The sequence below is a fragment of the Lepidochelys kempii genome, chromosome 6 (genome assembly GCF_965140285.1).
Source record: "Lepidochelys kempii isolate rLepKem1 chromosome 6, rLepKem1.hap1, whole genome shotgun sequence".
NCBI lineage: Eukaryota > Metazoa > Chordata > Testudines > Cheloniidae > Lepidochelys > Lepidochelys kempii.
In genome coordinates this window covers 112,978,391-113,001,077 of record NC_136385.1, presented here as the reverse complement: position 1 = coordinate 113,001,077, position 22,687 = coordinate 112,978,391, and the positions used below count along the sequence as shown (strand labels likewise).

Here is a 22,687-nt window from a genome sequence, read left to right as displayed (position 1 = left end):
GGTCTGTGAGCCATCCCTCCACTGCACAGTGGGCTCCATGCTGGTTTTGCCCCTGCTCCCTCTGCTAAGCACTGGCTGGAGGTGGGGCCACCAGAGGGAGGCGAGTTGCTTACAGGGCCTATATTGGCCATGGCTAAGGTTAAGATTTTTGGTTTTAGTAAAAGTCATGGACAGGCAATAAACAAAAATTCACAGAAGCTCATGAGAGCTCTGACTTTTACTGAAAATAATGTGGGGGGTGGGGGGAGAATGGACAGGGAGACAACTAAACCCCAAGCCCTGGGGCGGGGGGTGATGAGAGCCTGAGCCTTACTCCAGGAGGGGTGGGAGGGTCCAGAACCTACTGCCGCAGCAGCTGACAGCCCCGGGACCCCACCACAGCCCCGGCGGCTCAGAGCTCAGGGGCCCTCTCTGCCCACACCAGCTAACAGCTCCAGCACCCCCACCTCACCCCCCCACACACACCCTGTTTGCCATCACATGTGCAAGCACCTCTTCAACAGAGCTGCTTCAGGCCATCTAGGGCCTACACTCAGGGAGACAGAGGACTTGATCAGGCTTCCATTGAGCGTCCCCCGAATTCAATGGGCATAGGGCTGGGCTATCTCTCTAACTTAGGTGGCCCCCCAGTCCCATATTAGCTGAGTACCTCACAACCTTTAATGCATGTATCCTCATGACACCTCTGTGCTAGTATCCCCTTTGATAGACCATGACCTGGGCCCACAGGACCACACCACAAAGGCATTTAAGGGCTTACGTTCACCATTTAGGTTCCACTGACCTTCTCAGAACTGCCCCTCAGCTGCCACCTAACCTTTAGGCATCTAAATTTCTAGCTGTTGCCATTATTTACAAAGGCGCCTCACACTAGGCAGGGGAAAGCTAATTTCACCAGCAGGCCTTAGCTGCAATTAGACTCAGAGACGATTAAGTCATCTAGTCCAACCCCCTGCCCAAAGCAGGGCATCCTCAACGAAATCATCTCAGCCAGGGCTTTGTCAAGCCAGGCCTTAAATACCTCCAAGGAAGGAGATTCCATCAGCTCCCTAGGTAACCCATTCCAGTGCTTCACCACCCTCCTAGTGAAATAGTTTTTCCTAATATACAACCTAGACCTCCCGCACTGCAACTTGAGACCATTGCTTCATGTTCTTGTCTTCTGCCACCACTGAGAACAGCCGAGCTCCATCCTCTTTGGAACGCCCCCTTCAGGTAGTTGAAGATTGCTATCAAATCTCCCCCCACTCTTATCTTCTACAGACTAAATAAGCCCGGTTCCTTCAGCCTCTCCTTGTAAGCCATGTGACCCAGCCCCCAAATAAATTTTTTTGCCCTCTGCTGGCCTCTCTCCAATTTGTCCATATCCCTTCTGTAGTGGGGGGGACCAAAACTGGATGCAATACTCCAGATGTGGCCTCACCAGTGTTGAATAGAGGGGAATAATCACTTCCCTCAATCTGCTGGCAATGCTCCTACTAATGCAGCCCAATATGCCATTAGTCTTCTTGGCAACAAGGGCACACTGTTGACTCATATCCAGCTTCTCGTCCACTGTAACCCCAGGTCCTTTTCTGCAGAACTGCCATTTAGCCAGTCGGTCCCCAGCCTATAGCAGTGCATGGGATTCTTCCATCCTAAGAGCAGGACTCTGCACTTGTCTTTGTTGATCCTCATCAGATGTCTTTTGGCCCAATCCTCCAATTCGGCTAGGTCACTCCGGACCCTATCCCTACCCTCCAGCATAACTACTTCTCCCCCCAGCTTAGTGTCATCTGAGAACTTGCTGAGGGTGCAATCCATCCCATCATCCAGATCATTAACGAAGATGTTGAACAAAACCGGACCCAGGACTGAACCCTCGGGCACTCCGCTTGATACCAGCTGCCAACTAGACATTGAGCCATTGATCATTACCTGTTGAGCCCGACGATATAGCCAGATTTCTATCCACTTTATAGTCATAGAATCATAGAATATCAGGGTTGGAAGGGACCCCAGAAGGTCATCTAGTCCAACCCCCTGCTCAAAGCAGGACCAATTCCCAGTTAAATCATCCCAGCCAGGGCTTTGTCAAGCCTGACCTTAAAAACCTCTAAGGAAGGAGATTCTACCACCTCCCTAGATAACGCATTCCAGTGTTTCACCACCCTCTTAGTGAAAAAGTTTTTCCTAATATCCAATCTAAACCTCCCCCACTGCAACTTGAGACCATTACTCCTCGTTCTGTCATCTGCTACCATTGAGAACAGTCTAGAGCCATCCTCTTTGGAGCCCCCTTTCAGGTAGTTGAAAGCAGCTATCAAATCCCCCCTCATTCTTCTCTTCTGCAGGCTAAACAATCCCAGCTCCCTCAGCCTCTCCTCATAACTCATGTGTTCCAGTCCCCTAATCATTTTTGTTCCCCTTTGCTGGACTCTCTCCAATTTATCCACATCCTTCTTGAAGTGTGGGGCCCAAAACTGGACACAGTACTCCAGATGAGGCCTCACCAATGTCGAATAGAGGGGAACGATCACGTCCCTCGATCTGCTCGCTATGCCCCTACTTATACATCCCAAAATGCCATTGGCCTTCTTGGCAACAAGGGCACACTGCTGACTCATATCCAGCTTCTCGTCCACTGTCACCCCCTAGGTCCTTTTCCGCAGAACTGCTGCCTAGCCATTCGGTCCCTAGTCTGTAGTGGTCCATTCATTCGATCCATACTTCTTTAATTTGCTGGCAAGAATATTGTGGGAGACCATATCAAAAGCTTACTAAAGTCAAGATATATCACGTCCACCGCTTTCCCCATATCCACAGAACCAGTTATCTCATCATAGAAGGCAATCAGGTTTGGTCAGGCATGACTTGCCCTTGGTGAATCCATGTTGACTGTTCCTGATCACCTTCCAAGTGCTTCAAAATGGATTCCTTGAAGACCTGCTCCATGATTTTTCCAGGGACTGAGGTGAGGCCGACTGGTCTGTAGTTCCCCAGATTCTCCTTCTTCCCTTTTTTAAAGATGGACACTATATTCGCCTTTTTCCAATCGTCCAGGATCCTCCCTGATCACCACGAGTTTTCAAAGATAATGGCCAATGGCTCTGAAATCACATCAGCCAACTCCCTCGGATGCATTAGATCTGGACCTATAGACTTGGGCATGTCCAGCTTTTCTAAATAGTCCTTAACCTGTTCTTTCACCACTGAGGGCTGCTCACTTCCTCCCTATACTGTGCTGCCCAGTACAGGAGTCTGGGAGCTGACCTTGTCTGTGAACACTGAGGCAAAAGAAAGCATTGAGTACTTCAGCTTTTTCCATATCATCTGTCAGTAGGTTGCCTCCCCCATTCAGTAAGGGTCCCACACTTTCCCTGAGCTTCTTGTTGCTAACAGACCTGTAGAAACCCTTCTTGTTACCCTTCACAGCCCTTGCTAGCTGCAACTCCAGTTGTGCTTTGGCCTGCCTCATTACAGCCTTGCATGCTTAAGCAATATTTTTATACTCCTCCCTAGTCATCTGTCCAAGTTTCCCCTTCTTGTAAGCTTCCTTTTTGTGTTTAAGCTCACCAAAGATTTCTCTGTTAAGCCAAGCTGGTCACCTGCCATATTTGCTATTCTTTCTGCATATCGGGAGGGTTTGTTGCTGCACCCTCAATAAGGCTTCTTTAAAATACAGCCAGCTCTCCTGTTCTCCTTGCCTCCTCATATTATCCTCCCAGGGGATCCTGCCCATCAGTTCCCCAAGGGAGTCAAAGTCTGCTTTTCTGATGTCCAGGATTCTTATTCTGCTGCTCTCCTTTCTTCCTTTTATCAGGATCCTGGACTAAACCATCTCATAGTCACTGCTGCCCAGGTTGCCACCCACTTCTACTTCCCCTACCAATTCTTCCCTGTTTGTGAGCAGCAGGTCAAGAGGAGCACGGCCCCTGGTTGGTTCCTCCAGCACTTGCACCAGGAAGTTGTCCCCTGCACTCTCCAAAAACTTCCTGGATTGTCTGTGCACCGCTGTATTGCTCTCCCAGCAGATGTCAGGGTGATTGAAGTCCCCCATGAGACCCAGGGCCTGTGATCTGGATAATTCTGTTAGTTGTCTGAAGAAAGCCTTGTCTACCTCATCCTCCTGGTCTATAGCAGAGGCCCACCACGACACCACCCTTGTTGCTCTCGCCACTAAACTTAACTCAAAGACTCTCAACACTCCAGTTTCATACTGGAGCTCTGAGCAATCATATTGCTTGCTCCCTTACATACAGTGCAATTCCCTCTCCTTTTCTCCCCGGCCTGTTCTTCCTGAACAGTTCCTGTCACAATGGATGGCAGATGGGGGAGGGGAGGCAGCAGATCAGCATTTTGCGACAAAACCGTTGTGTGTGTTTTTAAAGCACTTACTGGGCATGTGGGAGACCCAACTTCAAGTCAGTTTTACCTGATTTGGAGCAGAACATGAAGCCAGGGCTCCTAAAGCTGAGATGAGCGCCCTAACCACCACACTGGTGGAGTGCTCACCAGCTCTCCGGGTATGTATGTGTGGGGAGGGTTGCTGCACTTTGAAGAACTAAGTCAATATTCATGGAGCTGCAGCCTGATGTATCTGGCTGATGAATCTTGCCCATATGCTCAGGGTTTAGCTGATCGCCATATTTGGGGTCGGGAAGGAATTTTCCTCCAGGGCAGATTGGAAGAGGCCCTGGAGGTTTTTCGCCTTCCTCTGTAGCATGGGGCACAGGTCACTTGCTGGAGGATTCTCTGCTCCTTGAAGACTTTAAACTATGATTTGAGGACTTCAATAGCTCAGACATAGCTGAGAGGTTTTTTGCAGGAGTGGGTGGGTGAAATTCTGTGGCCTGCGTTGTGCAGGAGGTCAGACTAGATAATCATAATGGTCCCTTCTGACCTAAATATCTATGAATCTATGTTATTCCCCAGCGGTTAGGGCACTCCCCTGGGATGTAGGTTCAAGTCCCTGGTCTGACTCAGCCAAAACAGGATTTTGAACTTGAGGTTCCAAGGGCCTGATCCACCAGGCTATGGTTCCCTTTGTTGCTGCATCCACTCCAGGGTGTGGGCTACTGAGTTGGCTGGCCTGGTTTAGACCACTAACTGCAGGAGGAGGGTCAAGGCTGACATTCCCAAGAGGCAGAAGGTGCCCAACTCAGGCCCACTAGCCACACGCTGCAGTTCACAGATGGCTAGTTCCCTCCCGGCCTCTGAGGATCCCTTAATCTGCCCATGCATTGTGTGGGGAGGCTGGGCACCCAACCGAGGGCTGGGGGGTTCCACTGGGCAACAGGGCGCCTAGGAGGTAACACTCAGTGAAGCAATGCCTCCGTACCTTTGGCCTTCAGTGATTTGCCCAAGGTCACACAGGGAGCCCGTGGCAGAGCAGTGAATTGAACCCAGGTGTCTCAAGTCCCCGGCTAGCACTCTAACCCCTTGGCCATCCCTCCTCTCCTAGCGTGGGTGTGTTTGTGGCGGGTGTCCTTGCTTTTGGCAGTTGAATTCTGCAGCACACAGCTGTGTGGGAGCATGTTGTATGAGGGGTGCTGTACTGCGCACTCTCCTCCAATGAGCTAGTGCTGACTGATGCAGGAGGCCAGTGTGACTGTGAAATTCTGCGCTCGTAGATGAATAGCTTGGCAAGTGACATCATCCTGTTACCATGGCATCTAACATTATGGGAACTGCAGCACTGGCAACAACAACCGGTCTGTAAGATCGATGGCCTCGCTGCCCCCACCTCTGTGCAGGGAAGAGGCTGAGGCTTGGCAGTGTTCAGTGGTTGTCTCTTCCCCTCCATCACCCCTCCCGTTCCAGTCTCCTTTCTTTTCAGTACCCAGGAGGGTTCATTGGCTTGTCAGTTTTATTCTCACAGCACGTAGTTCTGCCAGGGCCCCCAGCACATTTGAAGCATTCCGCTCTATTGTTTTTTACACTTCAGCTCCTCGTTTGTCACTAAAACAAGCAAAGTTGGAATTGTTTTTAAATGTGATTCGTTTTCAGTTGAAATCAACAAAGGACAACCAACCACCCGGTCCCAGGCAGTCTCTGCTCTGCACCACTTACCATCTGAATTAGGCAGGGAGAGAAAGTGACTTGTCCCAGAAACAGCCACGCCTAGACCCCCAGCACCCATGAGTCCCAAGGCTGCTACCCCATGCTCAATTTTCCATGTAGATAGTTAGGCAGTTTGGGCTTTTACATGCTCCATCATCTTGGTCTTTCAGGGTGGGTCTACATTGCAATTAGACACCTGCAGTTGGCCCATGCCAGCTGACTGGGGCTCAGGATAAGGGGCTGTTTAACTGCAGTGTAGACATTCATGCTAGAGCTGGAGCCTGGGCTCTAGGCCCCTCTGAGTTGCGAGGCTCTCTGAGCTTGGATTGCAGCTCCTGCCCGAATGTCTACACCCCAATTAAAAAGCCCCTTAGCCTGAGCCCTGCGAGCCCAAGTCAGTTGGCACAAGCCAGGCAGAGTTTTTTTTATTGAGTGTAGACATACCCTATAGGGACAAATAGGAGCTCATTGGTGGCTGGGAAATGGGCTATGGAGTCTTCCCCTTCTAGCTTGTGGGTACAACCTAGCCTGTCCCAACAGTGAGCCAAAGCTGCTACCACATAAAGGATGGTAGGTATCTGTTATGAAATGGAGCCGGTGGTCATCACCCAGTTCATGTCAGATACATGCCCCCATCTCAAGGACTGTCAGGTAGGTTGTTGGCTGTTGTGTTGAAGTATATGCGTGATTGCCCCTGGTCCTAGCAGGGTGTGGTCTCTGAGAGAGGATGCAACAGGTACCAACGTTATGAAGCACTTATAGCAGCTTTGTATTTTTACAGTGTGTTATTCCAACATTAACCAATCCTCACAAAGTGAGGCAAGGCAGCTTTGAAGGCAACAGCAATCCCTGGGCCCAGCACACACATTGGCACAAGGCTTTGCACTTAAAAGAGCCTTCAAGGTAGTGGGGTCCAAAAGGTGACACCTCAGGGGGGCTACAGAAAGGAGGAGCTGCGGTGTGAGGCAGTAGACTAGAAATCAGGGCTCTGAGTTCAGTTCACAAGCTCTGATCCAGGCTTCGTCATCTCTCTGTCCCTGCAGAATGGGGCTCACTATACTCCATTCCTCCACCTTTCTGTCTGTTTAGATTGTATCCATTGCAGGGCAGGGTCTGTTATTGTAGGTTTATACAGCACCTAGCATAATGGGATTGTGGTCTTGGTAAAGGCCTCTTGGTGCTACCGTAATACAGATAATAAGGGAACTGTAGAAGCCGCTGGGATAATTCATCCCTTGGCCTCAAACCTCCCCCCTACTTTTCCCACTCCAGACCCATGGTGTTACTGAGCTCCGCTCCCATGCTGCTGCTGTCTTTGCTATGAGTGGCTCCCATGGGAGGCTCCATGAGGGAAAAGGAGTTCGTTGGTAGCACATATTAGCTTCCCATTTTTGACTTCAGTTTTCCTAGCTGTGCTGTCTGGTTTCTACTCTTCCATCTGACTGCTCAGGGCCTGTCTCCATTTGGACCAGGAGAGATGCTGTGTGTTGTAGAGGGCTGTTATTTGAGGCCCTCTCCTTGTTTCTGGCCCCTGGTCCATTCACGAGCAGTTGGGGCTGATAGCCCAGAATGACAAATTAGTCAAGTGTCTGCTCCATAATGTCTTTGCCCAACCTCGCTACCAAAACGGCAACAGAATCAATTGGCTGTTGCAAAACTTTTGCCTTTTGGAGGTTGACGTTTGAATCTATTTTTCTGCCCCATTCATGCCAATGGTTAGGCAAGTGAACCAATCAGCACTGGGAAATGTTTGGGACCCCTATAAAATACATTTAATCTGTCTGCAAAGGAAACTTTGTCAGAATAGTTCCAGTGGGTCATTATCCTAGAGACAGACATGTAATGTCTTTAAACACTATCTATGAGCTGTCACATTTTGTCAGAACCTGTGATAGACATAAAACCAAGTTCCAAAGCCTTTGAAAAAAGCTTAGGCCATCTAAAGACTAAAACAAAAAATAATAAACTAAACAGAGCTACTTCCCTACTGTACCTGCCCTATTGACAACCCAGGAGATTGCAAATTTGCATACATTTTCACGCATCTCCACACATTCAGAATCCAAGATCTGCCCATTGATAAGTTATTCTATAATGAATTCCCAACACGTGAGGAGGATTGCTGCATGAATTTTTGGGGTGCGTAGGGTATTTGAGAGGTACCAGCTATAAAAATCCAGTGATAAATAAGTAAACGTCCATGCTGAAAGTTCTCTGGCCTGTGTTATGCAGGAGGTTAGACTAGATGATCATAATGGTCCCTTCTGGCCTTAAAATCAATGAGGCTACATACTTACCATACTGTTCCTGATGCCACGTCCTAAGGAGCTGTGGAAAGGTTGTGCCTCTTAGTCCCACTCTTAATTGAGCACTTAACTAGTCCCCAGAATGTCATGCAGAAAGGAATATTGGTGCCGTTCCCAGGATATTAGAGCGACAAGGTGGGTGAGGTCATATTCTTTATTGGACCAACTTCTGTTGGTGAATGAGACCTGCTTCTTCAGGACTGGGAAAGAGTGCTACAGCTGAACACAAGATGGAACAGATAGTTTAGCATAAAGGTTCCTTAGCATATGTTCTAGCTATGCTAAAACAGCTGTTTGATCTTGTATTTAGCTGTGACACTATTAATACTTTCCCCAGACCCAAAGAAGCGCTCTGTGTGGCTCAAAGGCTTGTCTCTCTCACCAACAGAAGTTGGTCCAGTAAAAGATAGGCCCTCACCCACCTTGTCTCTGATGCAGAAAATAAAGCCATTTAAACATCTCATGCTGGACTTCTCAATGGAACTAGTGTGGACATCGTAAAGTGGCACATTGGAATGTCAGGAATGTAAAAAATGATGGGTCCCCGCTTTTGTTTTCCTGCTAAAATATTTGCTCTCTGACCTCAGGAAGCAACATGAAAAATTCCAAGGTGGCTCTTTTAAGTTCTCATAACAAATGTCAAACTTGAATGGGATCGCAGGAGAAATCGGAGCAGTGCAGCCATTTCAATAAATGACAGAGGAAGATAAATACTTGCTTAGGATTCCATCTTGTGAAATGGGCTGGCTGGGGGTGGAGGGCGGGGGAGAAATCTGCATTCAGATATTCTCAGTGATCAGGGAAACAAACAAGGACTCTGAAATATTTTGCTGCCATGCCTGTTTCTCTCCACACACACAAATCACTGGCTGATTTCATGTGAAAAGTGCTGGATCTAGGCCAGAGAGCTCAGCATCTTGCAGGGATCAAGCCTTTGATCTCTCTATGCCTCAGCTTCTTGGATAAAATAGGGATAAAGTATTGTTATTTAATTGAATATCTTTAAAGGGGGAAAAAAACAACGATTGCACACAAATGACATGAACTGTATGAACACTGTTTATTCTGTTAAGGCATTGGGAACTTCAGCTAACAAATGAGTGAATACAGCTCCTGTCAGTGACAAGGAAAACTGATATGCAAATTATATCAATTCACCCACCACTGAAATGCAGCCACCTTGGGGGTGGAAGAACTCAGCAGCTCTAGCAGCAACACAAAATAACAGTTTAGGACAGGACCTGAAGAAATCATACACAGATGCTGATGCAGGGGGATTTTAGTTAGGCCTTGTCTGTGTGGTAGAGGTTTTTTGGTATAAGCTAAGGTGCGAATTTAAAGAGGTATAGTATACCGGTGTATAATCCCTGCATGTGGACACACTTATTCCGGTATAAGGGTGGCTTTTTCTGCTTTAACTTATAACACTTGGGAAGAGATTTAGAATAACCAAATAAAAGCCACTTTTACTGCAAAATAAAAATGTCCCCATAGAGGGTTATCCTGGGATAACTATTACTGTACAGTGGGTAAAATATTAGCCTGAATGAAATTATATTCCAACCTCACATTTGGCTAGGACCGCTCAGGACTCTGCTATTAAGCAATGAGTTCAGTTTCATCATATAACGGGTTAACAAAATAAATCCCACTGTCTTTACTAGCCATCTCCTTCAGGGCCTCCTCTCCGGAGCATGCACCATGTGACTCCTACAACAGAAAGAGACAAAATGTTTAAGGAGAGGGGTGAAAAAAAAGCCGAGCTCAGGCGCTTGTAAGATGAAGTGAATCTGATGTGACATTGTGGAACTGAGCACTACTGTTCAGCAAGCTGCATACTTCACATGGAAATGGCCAGACCGGCTCAGACCAGCCAGCCGTCTAGCTCAGTATCTTGTTTCCAGCAGTGACCAGCAGCCGAAACCCCTCAGTTGACCATTCTGGACTGAGCTGCCCACAGAGGATGTTCCTCCTTAGACCATCCAGCTGGGACTGGCTTCTGCCATGAAGCATGAGGCTCCTATCTCTGGAACTACAAAACAAAGTGACCCTATCTAATGTAATGGTGAATGGTCTCATCCAGAGAAAGGAAAAACCTTCTGTGGAACCTGATAAGCTTTTAGCCCATCCCTAGAGTGACCACATTTCCCAAAGGGAAAATGGGACACCACATAGGGCTAGCCTGAGGCCCCACCCTCACCCCTGGGCTGGCCCGAGCTGCTAATCTGAGGGCCCCCGCTCTGTGTGTGGCTAGCCCAAGCCCCCCGCAACGCAGGCTGGCCTGAGCTCTGCCCAGCTCTTTCTGGGGCAAGTGTCCTTCCTCCCATAGCAATTCTCTTCTCCTGCTGCTCACTCTTGTCACACCCCAATTACATTAGATGGGGTAATTTGTTTTTTTAGTTACAGAGCTATGAAGGGGAGGAGTGTGGGGAGGGCGTGGAAGAAGCATGTCAGTCGAAGGCACTATGGATTCAGGAACAGCACAACTCATTTTTGCCAGTAACGTCTCCAGAAAATGAAACACCTCTGCTACATTTTGTACTTAGTGCTCTGGCTCCTAGCTACAGCTGCCAGCTCAGAATGTTCCTCAGATTTGGCCTCCCTCAAATGTTCCACACATCCAAGCCGCTTGCAATGCACTCGGGACATAGACCTCACCTACCACTCCTTTGAAAGCCTCAGCCGTGATGGGTGTGTAAAACTGGAGAGCTTCTAGCGACCCACATTGTAAAAAGCGTCTGGCCACAAACAATGGCCAGCACAGTCACCAGCTGTATAGCACATCTGCAGCATCGAGGGAGAGCCCAAGGGCTTCCACTCACTCCAAGTGCACACAGCGTTTCCACTGGAGCTAACGAGGAATCTCCACTGTGTACATAGGACTTATCCCTGCTGTAGTCTGCAGAGTCCCAGAGACTCGACGTTCCATCTAGCAGACACCACCCAGGTCAGATATTCCAGCCAGTACCCAATCACCCCACCAGCCCAGTGCCTGCAATGACAATTCCACATGCAAAGGCTGAGCAAAGGGTTACGCGTTGAGCCAGCTGTGGAAAAAGAGAAAGTGAAGACACTTACAGCTCTGTTGGTCGGCGTGTCAAATATGGGATTGTCAAACCCTTTGTCACTTGGTCCTGCCACAACATCCTGGTCCTTCTTTCTGTTCCACAGGCCTGCCAAGTGTACGGATGGTAATCTGAGAGGAAAGACATTTTAGGTTCCCAAATGTGCGTCCATCCAATACTGAAGGCAACTGTCAAGCCAGTCTCCCCTAGTGAAATGGATTTCCTTCATGCTAGAGGTGGGGGAATATTTCAGGTAAGTGTCAAGCCCTCTTGAAAAAGGGACATCGATTGCTCTTCAGGGAAGTGGCTGTAGTTTTCAGTTTTAAAACCGAGGCTCTCTGAAGGAGGACTGTTTCAGTAGCACTTAGGATGATTGGCATCCTCTGCTTTAGAGCTTCAGGTTGCTCTGAAGCTCTCACACATTCTGGCTGGCCCTATCATTTCCCCATTTTCTAATTTAGAGCACCCTCCATTATAGGAAAAAACTGGTATCCAGCTGCAGTGATCCGAGTGCTGAAGTGGTATTTGTGCCAGTGCTGGAATTCAGAGCCTGCAGCTGGGCAGGGAGAGCCAAGCCAAAGGCTTTGGTCTTGGGTTCCCCCCTCTTTCATTATTTCATAAACTTTCCTCCCAAAGCAGTGAGCACGTATGTCAAACAACTGCCCAGCCTCCAGACGAACGTCACTGGGAAATGAATAATCTAGTAACAACTATGGGGGCTGGAGATTTACTTAGAACTGAAATAAATCTGCTATTTTTTGCTAGGAAACGCTAATCATCTCTGCGCTTGTCGAGAGGCAAGAAAAACAAATGATGCCTGAGAACTGCGCTGGTTGTTGAAAAATGCAACACTAATGCATTGGCAAAAGCAGAAGCAGCCTGCCTTGGATTCCTCCCTTGCTGGAGCCAGCCAGCTGTGACAAAGCTCTTTGGTATGCAACAGCAGCCTGGACATGGGATTTCATCTGGAACATCTGGCCTTGGCTACATGTAACAGTTTTGTCACTTTAACTATGCCATCATAGTTAGAGCAACACCACTCCCCTAGTGTGGAAGCAGCTATACTGGTATAGCTTATTCCAATTCGGCGAGGCAAAATAAAGCTATATCTGCACTTAGGAGTACTTTCCCGGACTAGTGGTATTTCCATGGTCCGGTATAGGAATCCTGGTATGCTATAGCAGCAAATCATGCCTAGCGAGGATGCTGCTGTGCTGGCAAAGCTGCATGTTGCACTGGTGAAGTAAATCTACCCCGCCGGACTGAAACAAGCTAGTTTTGCCAACATAGCTGCGTCTACACTATGGCCTTTTCCTGGCACAGCTTTGTTGGTCAAAAATCACCTCTCTTCACCCCCTGGCTCAGGGAGCAATGCTGCCAGGAGTCTGTAGGGTAGACCTGGCCCAAGTTATAGTGGTATAAAGCACCTTATACCAGTATAACTGTGTCTACACTGGGTCTTTTATCAGCATAACCGCAAAGCACACCCCTGACATGGCTCTGCTGGTAAAGCTTTTTAAGCAGAGACCGGGCTGTTTTGTGATCCTTCGCTGTGGTAATCTGACATATGGGACAAACACCTGCAGAATAGGCTCATAAAGCCCATCTGATTACACTGAAATCTTGTGATGGGACCTTCCCCGGCCACCCCCAGTTTTCTCCCCTTTTCCTTCTGAATTCCCCCTTTTTTCCTTCTTCTCATCTCACCTATTGTGTCAAATGCATCCGATCCAGCCACCTCCCAGTACAGCTATTCCCTGATAGCTATACATCCTCCCAGTGCACGCACACACACAGAGCTATCATTTCAGAGATGTAATCTTTACTGCTTGAATCTGCTTGTTTCGCAAGAAGTCTGAAACATTTAACAAACACAAGTGATTTAAATTGCGTGCTGGCCAATGGAACAGTCAGACAAGCCCCAAGGTACTTCAACAGGCCCCAGATCTGCAGCCACCCAAAAGAAGTGAGGGCCCAGACCTGTAGACCGGGTTCCTTTGGCCTCCGTGGGAATTTGGGGCGCAGAAGGAATCCAAGGCCGAGCCCTGCCCTGGCCTAGTCTCCGTTTTTGACGCCTGAGCGCAGGCTGCGTGACAATTAATAAATAAAGTGATATGGTCCAACGGGCTGCCGCGGGCTCTCTCCGTCGTGCAGTTTGCTCTCAGGGACACAAAGTTGCAGAACAAGTGTTTAGAATTGTTTCGGTGCATTAATATGGCCAAATGGGCCCCACCAGGCAATGTCAATTCTGCATGCAGTTGCGGGACTGCAAAGCAACAGGGAATTTCCATTAAGTTACAAAATTGAACCGCATTGAACTCAAACCGGAGAACAGCGCGACAGCTATTGGTTCGAGGGCTGCTGCTGGAGGGGGCACTAATGCGCCTTGAAGCCACCAAAGAACTTCCCTGATCCTGGGGCCACTATGCACCTACCAGTCCCTGGGTACAAGTCAGAGCAGCCTCAAGGCTGCCCTCATTTATTCCAGCTTCCCACAACACATACAGCCAAGGACTGTTGCAATGCCAGGATGCCCAGCCACGACCGGGCTGCAGGGACAGGGCGTGATGTAGACGCTGCTCTGGCAGTTCTTTGTCACCTTAGGACCTCCCCAGGATGCGAGGATATTTGGGAGGCCGGCTCTGCCAATGCTAGCACAGCTTGACACTGGTGGAGTAACATAAAGTTGCTTTAATGGTGGGTAGGGTCTGGGCCAATCCCTGGATTCTTTGTTTCATGAATCAGTGAACGACGGAAGACCTCGGAGTTCATTTTCTTAGTCTCAGCTGTTAAACAAAACTCTTCGGTGGTTAACAATCGAATGGGTGTGAAAGCCCCCGTGCCTACCTTATCATCCCCTTCCAGTGGAGAAACAGCATTATGCCGAGCAACAGCACCCCAAGGAGTAGACCAATAACCGTCCCAGCAATGGTGCCTCCTTCTCCATTAGAATTACTGCCAGTGGCTACTTGCACTGTACCCGTCACAATGCCAAAGGAGTCACCTGCAAAGTAGGTAAGAGGATTTTTCAGTACAGGGTTATATAATACAACACCCTCCCCCCTTCTCCCCTGACTTGCAATCCCTGTACTGAACTGGTATGTACATAAAAAGCAGGGTGCCTAGAAAAATACTCTCTGCAACTCACTGTGGCATTAGCATTTCCGCAAACATGGGTCAGTCTAAATAGCAGGTCTTGGGGCTGTGTGCCATCAGTGGTTTCCGTTTACAGGGGTTTGGGAGACACAGCCCTTCAGTTCTGGTTAGCATGGGTTCTCACGCACACTAGCGTCACTTACTTGGCAATTCAGGTTAAAAAATCAGTCCAAGTGAGACTTGGTCAAGACCTCTACCTTTCATGGGTGCCAAGTTTTTCCAAAGTGCTGAACAGCCAACAGCCCTCACTGACTTCAAGGTATTCGGCTCTTTTGAAAATCAAGTCATTTACTTACATGTTAGAGGCTATCCACTACAAAGTTTTGCCAGCATACTATGAAAAAAAACATACCCTGTAGACAACATAGGTATGCCAGAAAAGATCCCGGGTGTAGACATGACTATACTGATAGCAGAGTGCTTCCCTCTGTTTAGCTCGTGTTGCTCAGGGAGGTGTTTTAACTGTGCCGGCAGAATTCCTCCTGTCAGTTTACACTGCATCTCCACTAGGGAGCTCTGCTGGGTTAGCTATACTGGTATAACGATGCTGGCAAAACATTTGCAGTGCAGACAAGCCCTAGATGTGGATTCAAGAGTCTAACTTTAGGCTCCTCATTTTGAAAATGTTGGCCCTGGTTCCCGCTAGAGATGGGCTTGAGTCATACTATTTGAATCAGGCTCTACATCAAGAACGGGACACATTTCAGAGGGAACTCAGCTCTGGGGGACTGATTTGGATCTATCATAAATCAAATGATGGACACCCAAGAGTCTTGCCCAAGTTCCAGGCTCATGAGCCTTGCTGAGAGTCCAGGTTTTATTTGAATGTTCTGCACAGCTCTAGCATGAGTGTCTCATATTCTATGCAGGAAGGTTTGGATCAGAGCTATCCTCCAGAAAAAGTGAACTAGGCAGATAGTGTGGTCCCTTTTATGGGATCAGTGAAAAGGTTCAATTAATCCACTAGTCTGGCCAATCAACAGTGCTGTTCTTGGGGGATATCAGGAGCCCACATATGGGAAATGCATTTTGCAAGAGTGAAAAACTTTATGTGAAAACTCTGTTCCTTTTGCTTGTTCCTCTATTTGGAGGTGGAGACAAGAATGGACAGGTTGTATGGAGAATGGTAAAGTCCCTAAGTTCAGACACCCAATTCCTTTCCTTTCTGGAAAAAAGAGACTATTTGTGTAGATATTTTTCTAAGGTTAGTAGCCTTAGAATCATAGAATATCAGGGTTGGAAGGGACCTCAGGAGGTCATCTAGTCCAACTCCCTGCTCAAAGTAGGACCAATCCCCAATTTTTGCCACAGATCCCTAAACAGCCCCCTCAAGGATTGAACTCAGAACCCTGGGTTTAGCAAGCCAATGCTCAAACCACTGAGCTATTGGCATCCAATAGGCAACATGCAAGTGGCAGTTTCTTTCTTCCTGCAGAATTAAGCCTGGCCTACACAGAAAGGCTGGTCCATGGACAGCTTTGGTACTGGCATAGTTATTTTGGTTAGGGAAGGGATTGTTTACCAAAATAATTATACCTGTAAAGTCCCTAGGATGGACATAGTTATACTGATGTAAAAATGCCGTGTACCGGTATAACTTTAGTCCTCTTCCCATATGGAAATAAACGGCACAAATATAAACACCTTTATACCAATATAATTGCTTCCACACTGGGGGTTGTATCACTTTAACTGTACCACTATACTGGTACAACTTTTGGGTGTAGACAAGACTAAAGATGACCAAAGGTGTGATTTTATACTCATTTAGTTAAACTGGTACAGCTCTATATGTGGACACTGCTGTAAATTCACAAGGACAAACTAAACCGATATAACCAGTTTTAAGTGTCCACATACAAAGCTGTACCAGTTAACACTGAACTTGTGTGTAGCCAAGTCCTTAGGGAGTGGGGGAGGATAGATTTGCAAGAGTTGTGCTGGACTCGCACTGATTAATTCAGAGGGGCCGGAAAATGCTTAGAAGCTGAAAGTGCTGATCTATACTTAAAATGCATGGTGCTCCGGGGTATGAAAAATCCAGACCGCAGAGCACTGTAGCTATGCTGACCTCTCCGCTGGTGTAGATGCAGCTAGGCTGACAGAAGAATGATTCTGCCATTGCAGCTGCCATTGGTCAGGGAGGCAAAGTTCTTAACGGCGACAGAAACCCCCTTCCATCACTGTAGGCTGCATTTATACTACAGGGTTATGCCAGCATAGCTACACCACTGGAACTACGTTGCTATGGTCCTTGGAGGATAGACACAGCAAAGTGCTATCATAGAATACTAGGGGTGGAAGAGACCTCAGGTGGTCATCTAATCCAATCCCCTGCTCAAAGCAGGACCAACACCAACTAAATCATCCCAGCGAGGGCTTTGTAAAGCTGAGTCTTAAAAATCTCTAAGGATGGACAAGCTATGTACAAGCAACCAGGAGTTTTCAATACATACTTTGTTAACTAAACTGCCACTTAATTTTCTGTGATTCCTATTAACTGCCTAGAAAGCATCATTGGTGAATGAGAAAGAATCTTCCATAGGTGAATGGGACCAGTTACCGTGCACTGTTATGTCACGTATGATGTCCTCAGCCAACTGTTCAGCATTAGTCCCTGTCTGTGACCCTGTCTTATCATCCATTAGCACAATCTGGATGACCGGAACTGCATTCCGCGAAGTCTGGGGTTTATGCACCTTGGATATAGCCATCTGAACACCTGCATATTTTGGCTTTTCCGAGAAAGCAAGACACACAAAACACATTAGGTCAGCAGGCAGAGATCACAGGGTCTGTCTCTAGCTGGAGCTGCGATGGACAGTAAAATAAGTGCTGGCTATAAATCTTAATGTAAATATCATCAAAGAGCTAGTGCGGCTGTGAATCACCTCATGGCTGTGTTTTCACAACGACACATTTATGTCTTCTTTCCATGCAGGGCTGTAAACAACAGACACCAGGGCCCAATGTTACTTCAGAGTACGCAGGGTAGGTTATGCCTGTAGGAATAGTGCTCCCTTTGGAGCTGGATCGGGGCGCCTACGCTCTAGTGACAGTGTCATTTGGCCCCTGTATAAAGAGGCAGTGTATGTAACACATCCTTAAACAATGTATTAGAATGTACACGTTTGTAAGGAGGGAAGAACCAGACTCGCATCTATTGCTACATGGGGCTATAGTCGGATCTTGATTATAGCAGGGTAAATCCAGAGTAACTCCTGTGATGTTACTCCGGAAGCACAACCTGCCCCGGAGCAAAATTTGGCCCAAGGGATCCATTGTGGGGGATCTCTGAAGCCATATCCTCCAGGTGGCTGCACAGGGCCCGAAGCTCCAGAGCATGAGGCCGGGCTGCTGCAGTGACCCCCAATACTGGTGTGCTCGACTGGCCGGTTGGGCGGGAGAACGCAGAGCGGAGGAGTGGAGCCGGGGGTTCAGCATGGCAGCTGCGAAGAGCACCGTGACACCTGAGCGAGTTTGCCTGTCGTGCAGCCTGGGACCCCCAGCTCTGCCGTCTCCTGCAGTGTTGCTAACAGATGTTTTGAAAACTGTGGGTCAGGTTCTCTGGTCAGCCACCTTTGTGCCCCCAGATCCCATGGCTGCCAGGGACAAAACTAGTCCCCAGCATAAGTTAGAGCAGCCTGAAAACTGCTCTGGTTTAGGCCCAGGTGCCCACACTTTCTAGGACCCATTCTGGCAGGCAGGGATTGGCCAGATGCACCACCTTCTTGTTCAAGCACCTTTTGCTCTGGCCATGCCCTCAGTGGTGGGATGGGATAGGAACTGATATGCCAACCGAATGCTCCTTGAGGAGTCTCCTACATCCCCACCCACCCAGCTCCACCAGGATGAAAGCGGCTCTGTGCTGGGCCCCTGCATGGCTGTGAATCTGGCCCTGTAAACCCACCCAGCGTGGGTTCTGCCTGCTGCTGAAATGCTGTCATCCCTTGGGAAGCGAGAGTGCCCCACATCACTCACCAGCCAGTCTCCCCACCCCCACCCCCAGCTGAGACTTAGAGAAGAGCTGAAGCCTCAGGTGCATACTTCAGGGGTTCAGACAGCTACCTCAGGGGTCAGGAAGGGATTATGCCTCCCCTTACCCATACTCTGGGTTGGTGGGTTTTTTTAATCTCCTTCCGCTGGAGCCAGGTGCCTGGTCGAAAAGTGACCCTGGCAGCGCTGGTCAGCACTGCTGACCAGGCCATTAAAAGTCCGGTCAGGGGTGCAGTGGGGCTAAGGTAAGCTTCTTGCCTGCCCTGGCTCTGTGCAGCTCCCCAGAAGCAGCTGGCATGTCCCCACAGCCCCAAGGGGCAAGGGCAATCAGGGAAGCCCTGCGTGCTGCCCCCACCCAAGCGCCGGCTCTGCAGCTCCCATTGGCCGGGAACCACAGCCAATGGGAGCTGAGGGGGTGGTGCCTGCGGGGGCAGGAAGCACACACCACACAAAGCCTCCTGGCTCCTCTGCTTAGGGGCTGGACATGCTGGCCACTTCCAGGAGCAGCGCGGAGCCAGGGCAGGCAGGGAGCCTGTCTTAGCCCCGCTGCGCTGCCGACCAGGAGCTACCTGAGGTAAGTGCCACCCGGCTGGAACCTGCACCTCAAACCCCCTTCCCCAAGTCAGAACCCCCTCCCAGACCCAAACTCCCTCCCAGACCCAGCACCCCCAACCCCGTACCCCAGGTCAGAACCCCCTCCTGCACCATAACTCCCTCCCAGATCCCGCACCCCCATCCGCACCCCAACCCCCTGCCCCAGGTCGGAATCCCCTCCCGCACCCCAACCCCCTACCCCAGCCCTGAACCTCCTCCCACACACCAAACCCCTCAACCCCAGCCCAGAGCCCCCTCCTGCACCCCAAATCTCTCATCCCCGGCACCATCCCAGAGCCCGCATGTCCTCCCACACTCCAGCCTCCTGTCCCAGCCCAGAGCCTCCTCCCGTACCCTGAACCCCTCATTTCTCACCCACACCCTGGAGCTCACACCACCAGCTGTAGCCCTCCCCCACTCCCACACCCCAACCCCAGCCCAGTGAAAGTGAGTGAGGGTGGGGGAGAGTGAGTGACAGAGAGAGGGGAGCTGGAGTGAGTAGGGGGTGGAGTCAGAGAAGGGCTGTATCAGGACGGGGCCTCGGGGAAGGGGCAGGGAAGGGGGTTTTCTGCAATTAGAAAGTTGGCAACCCTCCATGGCTGACAATGGACACTGGGCGGGGTGGGCTGGTGCCTTGAGATGGTACCAAGCATCCCTTCAGGTCAGATTGGCTGTGACTTTGGGTTTTTTTTGCCTTCCTCTGCAGCATGGGGTGTGGCTCACTTGGTAGGATGGTCTGAGTGTATCTCACTTAATCATTTCCCTGCCATGGAGGGGGTGTCGGGCAGTGGTGCACCTCGGTCCCACCCTCCTGTCACACATCATAGCCTAGTCTCCTGTAGGCTGTTCAACTTTTAACTCATTTTGGGTGCTGGGTTTAGTGGCCGGGTGCTGGATGGTGTGGGTGGCCTGTGACATACAAGCAGTCACACAAGACAATCTGGTGGTCCCTTCTGGCCTTAAACTCCACGACTCTGCTAACTTCTCTGGGAGACCACGCGGCCACGAGGGGTGAGTGAAGAAAAGGAGGTGAAATCAACCCCCTCTCCTCTCCCCATACCCCCCAGTTCACATCCCTAGCCCCAAAACAATAGTAGGAATGAATGACAAAAAGGAACAATTCCCACTGCAGTTCGAGGGCCATCGGGAACCCTGCATGGTCCGGGGCTGACTCTTTCCTCATTCAAAGGAGCCCGACTTTGGGACTTGCTGCCCCTGACTGTCAAAACTCGAACAAGGCAGGTGTGAGCTCCTGGTGCCCGTGCTGCTGGCTCTGTGTTGAACAGCACTCTGTGTTCTGTCCTTGGGCTATACTCTTGTTAACTGGAAGAGTGGGACAGTTTGGGGTAGTCTGGGCTCAACACGCCTGGTTCTGCTCTCATTTACACCACTGTAAATCAGGATTCACACCAGTGACATCCTGATGTGAGAGCAGAACCAGATCACTAGCTTCAGTAGTAATACCTAGCTCTTACATAGTGCTTTTCATCCCTAGACCACAAAGAACTTTACAAAGGAGGTCAGTATCATTAATCCCCTTTGTAAAATGGGGAAACTGAGGCACTGGGCAGGGAAGTGACTTGTCCAGGGTCACATAGCATCAAATATTCAGGGTAGGAGGTTGGATGTAGCTAGAAAAAAGGGAAACGCTAATGGGCCATATAGTAAATAGAGACTTCCTACTAGCTGAACTCTGTGTGCTCCAGCAGCTGAGTTCCTGTTTGAGGTCAGAAGCCAGGGCTACAAACAGCTGTTTCCCACCCTGACTTCCAAGTTACAAGAGTATCAGATAGGGCTCTGCAAGCAGCCACTACCCAGCTTGACATCACTGGAAAAATGTACATACCAGTCTATTATAATGTATTTATATTATAAGATAATGGTGAGTGTCTCACTGGTGGGATTTCCTGGCTTCTATCTGAATGGTGTATTAAATAAGTCTTTCCAAACAGACTACCATACCAGGCTCAGGAAGGCGTGAAGAATTCTGTTCTGATACTGCCTAATGTCGAAACCAGGAGTGTATTCCAGTGAAATAGTGGCTCCTATAGATCAAAGGCAGAAAGACAAGAAAGAACACACACAGGTTCATTGATTTTGCATTTGCAAGCACACCTCTCCTTGCATGTGGGCTATTGTGGGGCTGGCAGTGTGAATCAATGTGGTTTTCAGAGTCTACCAAGATCTGGATCAGTACAAGATTCACAAACAATTCCCCAGTCCCATTTGTGTAATCTGGTGCCATTCTAGAGCTCACAAAGGGGAGGATAATTCTATCAGCTAGCGATCTCTGAAAAAAGCTTTCAGCAGGAAACACCTCCTCTATTGCTGGTCTTTTTACAGGTTTAAAAAAGCCAGTGTCAGCAGGGCTCTTTTCAGAACACGCCTGGGAAAGCCACATCCACTCCGGACACTTACCTAGTTCTTAAAGAGGTAATGATGAGCGTTCAGCAATGCTTGTAAAGTACTTTGAGCTCCTTGGATAAAAAGCACTAGAGAAGGGCACAATTGGATTCACCAAATCAATTGGCACCACGTTAGCTGAGCTAAATATTTTTCTTGAAAAGCAGGAGTAAAAGTTTCTGGAAATATGAAGTTCCATTAATTGCTTTCAAAGGCTCTGCTGGTACGAACAGGTTTGAAAACCATATGCTAGCCCTAATGAGTTTGGCATGATGACTGTATATGAAAAATTCTTGTTCACTTTCCAGGTAGATAAGCAGACAAACACCCATATGTAGAGGAAATTCCGCCAATCTGTTGGGTATATTTTCATTTTCAATTAAATTTACCGTAGGTGATAAAGATGACATTTATTGGAACAAGAAAGTGCATTTTCCTTGGGTATTTTCCATTAGTGACATCCCTGATGCCAGCACTGAATGCAGTCCTCGCAGCCTGCACTGACAGGAATGGATTGAACTATCTTGATGACTTGTGACACCCTGACAGGCTAAACCAGGGGCAGGGGCAGGGCTCGGAAAAATCAGACAGGGACAAAAGGCTGCAATCCAAGATAGACTCCAGAAAGGGATGATAATGATTCAGAGAGACAGAAATATAACTCAGCGCTCTGCATAACTCAGACTCCAGAGACAGGCATTTGAGGCACAGTGCAGGGGTGGGAAGAGGTGGTGGGGTTGATTTGAACCCACTGCTAGAGGATCCTGACACTGACTTCCTTGGACAAGTCCCTAAGGCCAACCTTTAGGCCTTAAGCAAAAGGAGCCTAATTTTCAGAGGTGCTGAATCCCTTCCTCTGAAGCCAGCCCCTGTGCCTCAGTTTCCCCATCTGTGAAATGGGGATAATAAATAGCTACCAACCGCAGCGGGGCTGTTTGATGAATAGTTAATATTTATGTTGTGCATTTAAGATCTGATGGCACTAAAGGAAGCACTGAGCATTGTTTCCTACAATCATCCCGTGAGCTTGGGTCCCCATCCTGCAAGGTGATCCCTGTACAAAGCTCCATTGAGGGGCTCAGAGCTTTAACTCTAAAATCCTTTTCCTGTGTCTTTTAATCTCAC

At 48.8% G+C, this 22,687-nt stretch overlaps 1 protein-coding gene across 1 annotated transcript in view; it reads right to left on the bottom strand.

Moving 5' to 3' along the window:
• Window positions 1-9,384: 9,384 nt before the first annotated feature.
• AMN (amnion associated transmembrane protein) overlaps window positions 9,385-22,687 on the bottom strand; it is a 56,829-nt gene continuing 43,526 nt past the window's right edge. The window contains exons 8-12 of the mRNA XM_073349712.2: window positions 21,122-21,204; window positions 17,133-17,304; window positions 14,261-14,417; window positions 11,427-11,544; window positions 9,385-10,058 (exon numbers count right to left, since the gene is read on the bottom strand). Of these exons, the coding sequence (XP_073205813.2) occupies window positions 9,948-10,058; window positions 11,427-11,544; window positions 14,261-14,417; window positions 17,133-17,304; window positions 21,122-21,204 (641 nt within the window). The 3' untranslated portion in view covers window positions 9,385-9,947. The remainder of the gene's footprint in view (window positions 10,059-11,426; window positions 11,545-14,260; window positions 14,418-17,132; window positions 17,305-21,121; window positions 21,205-22,687) is intronic.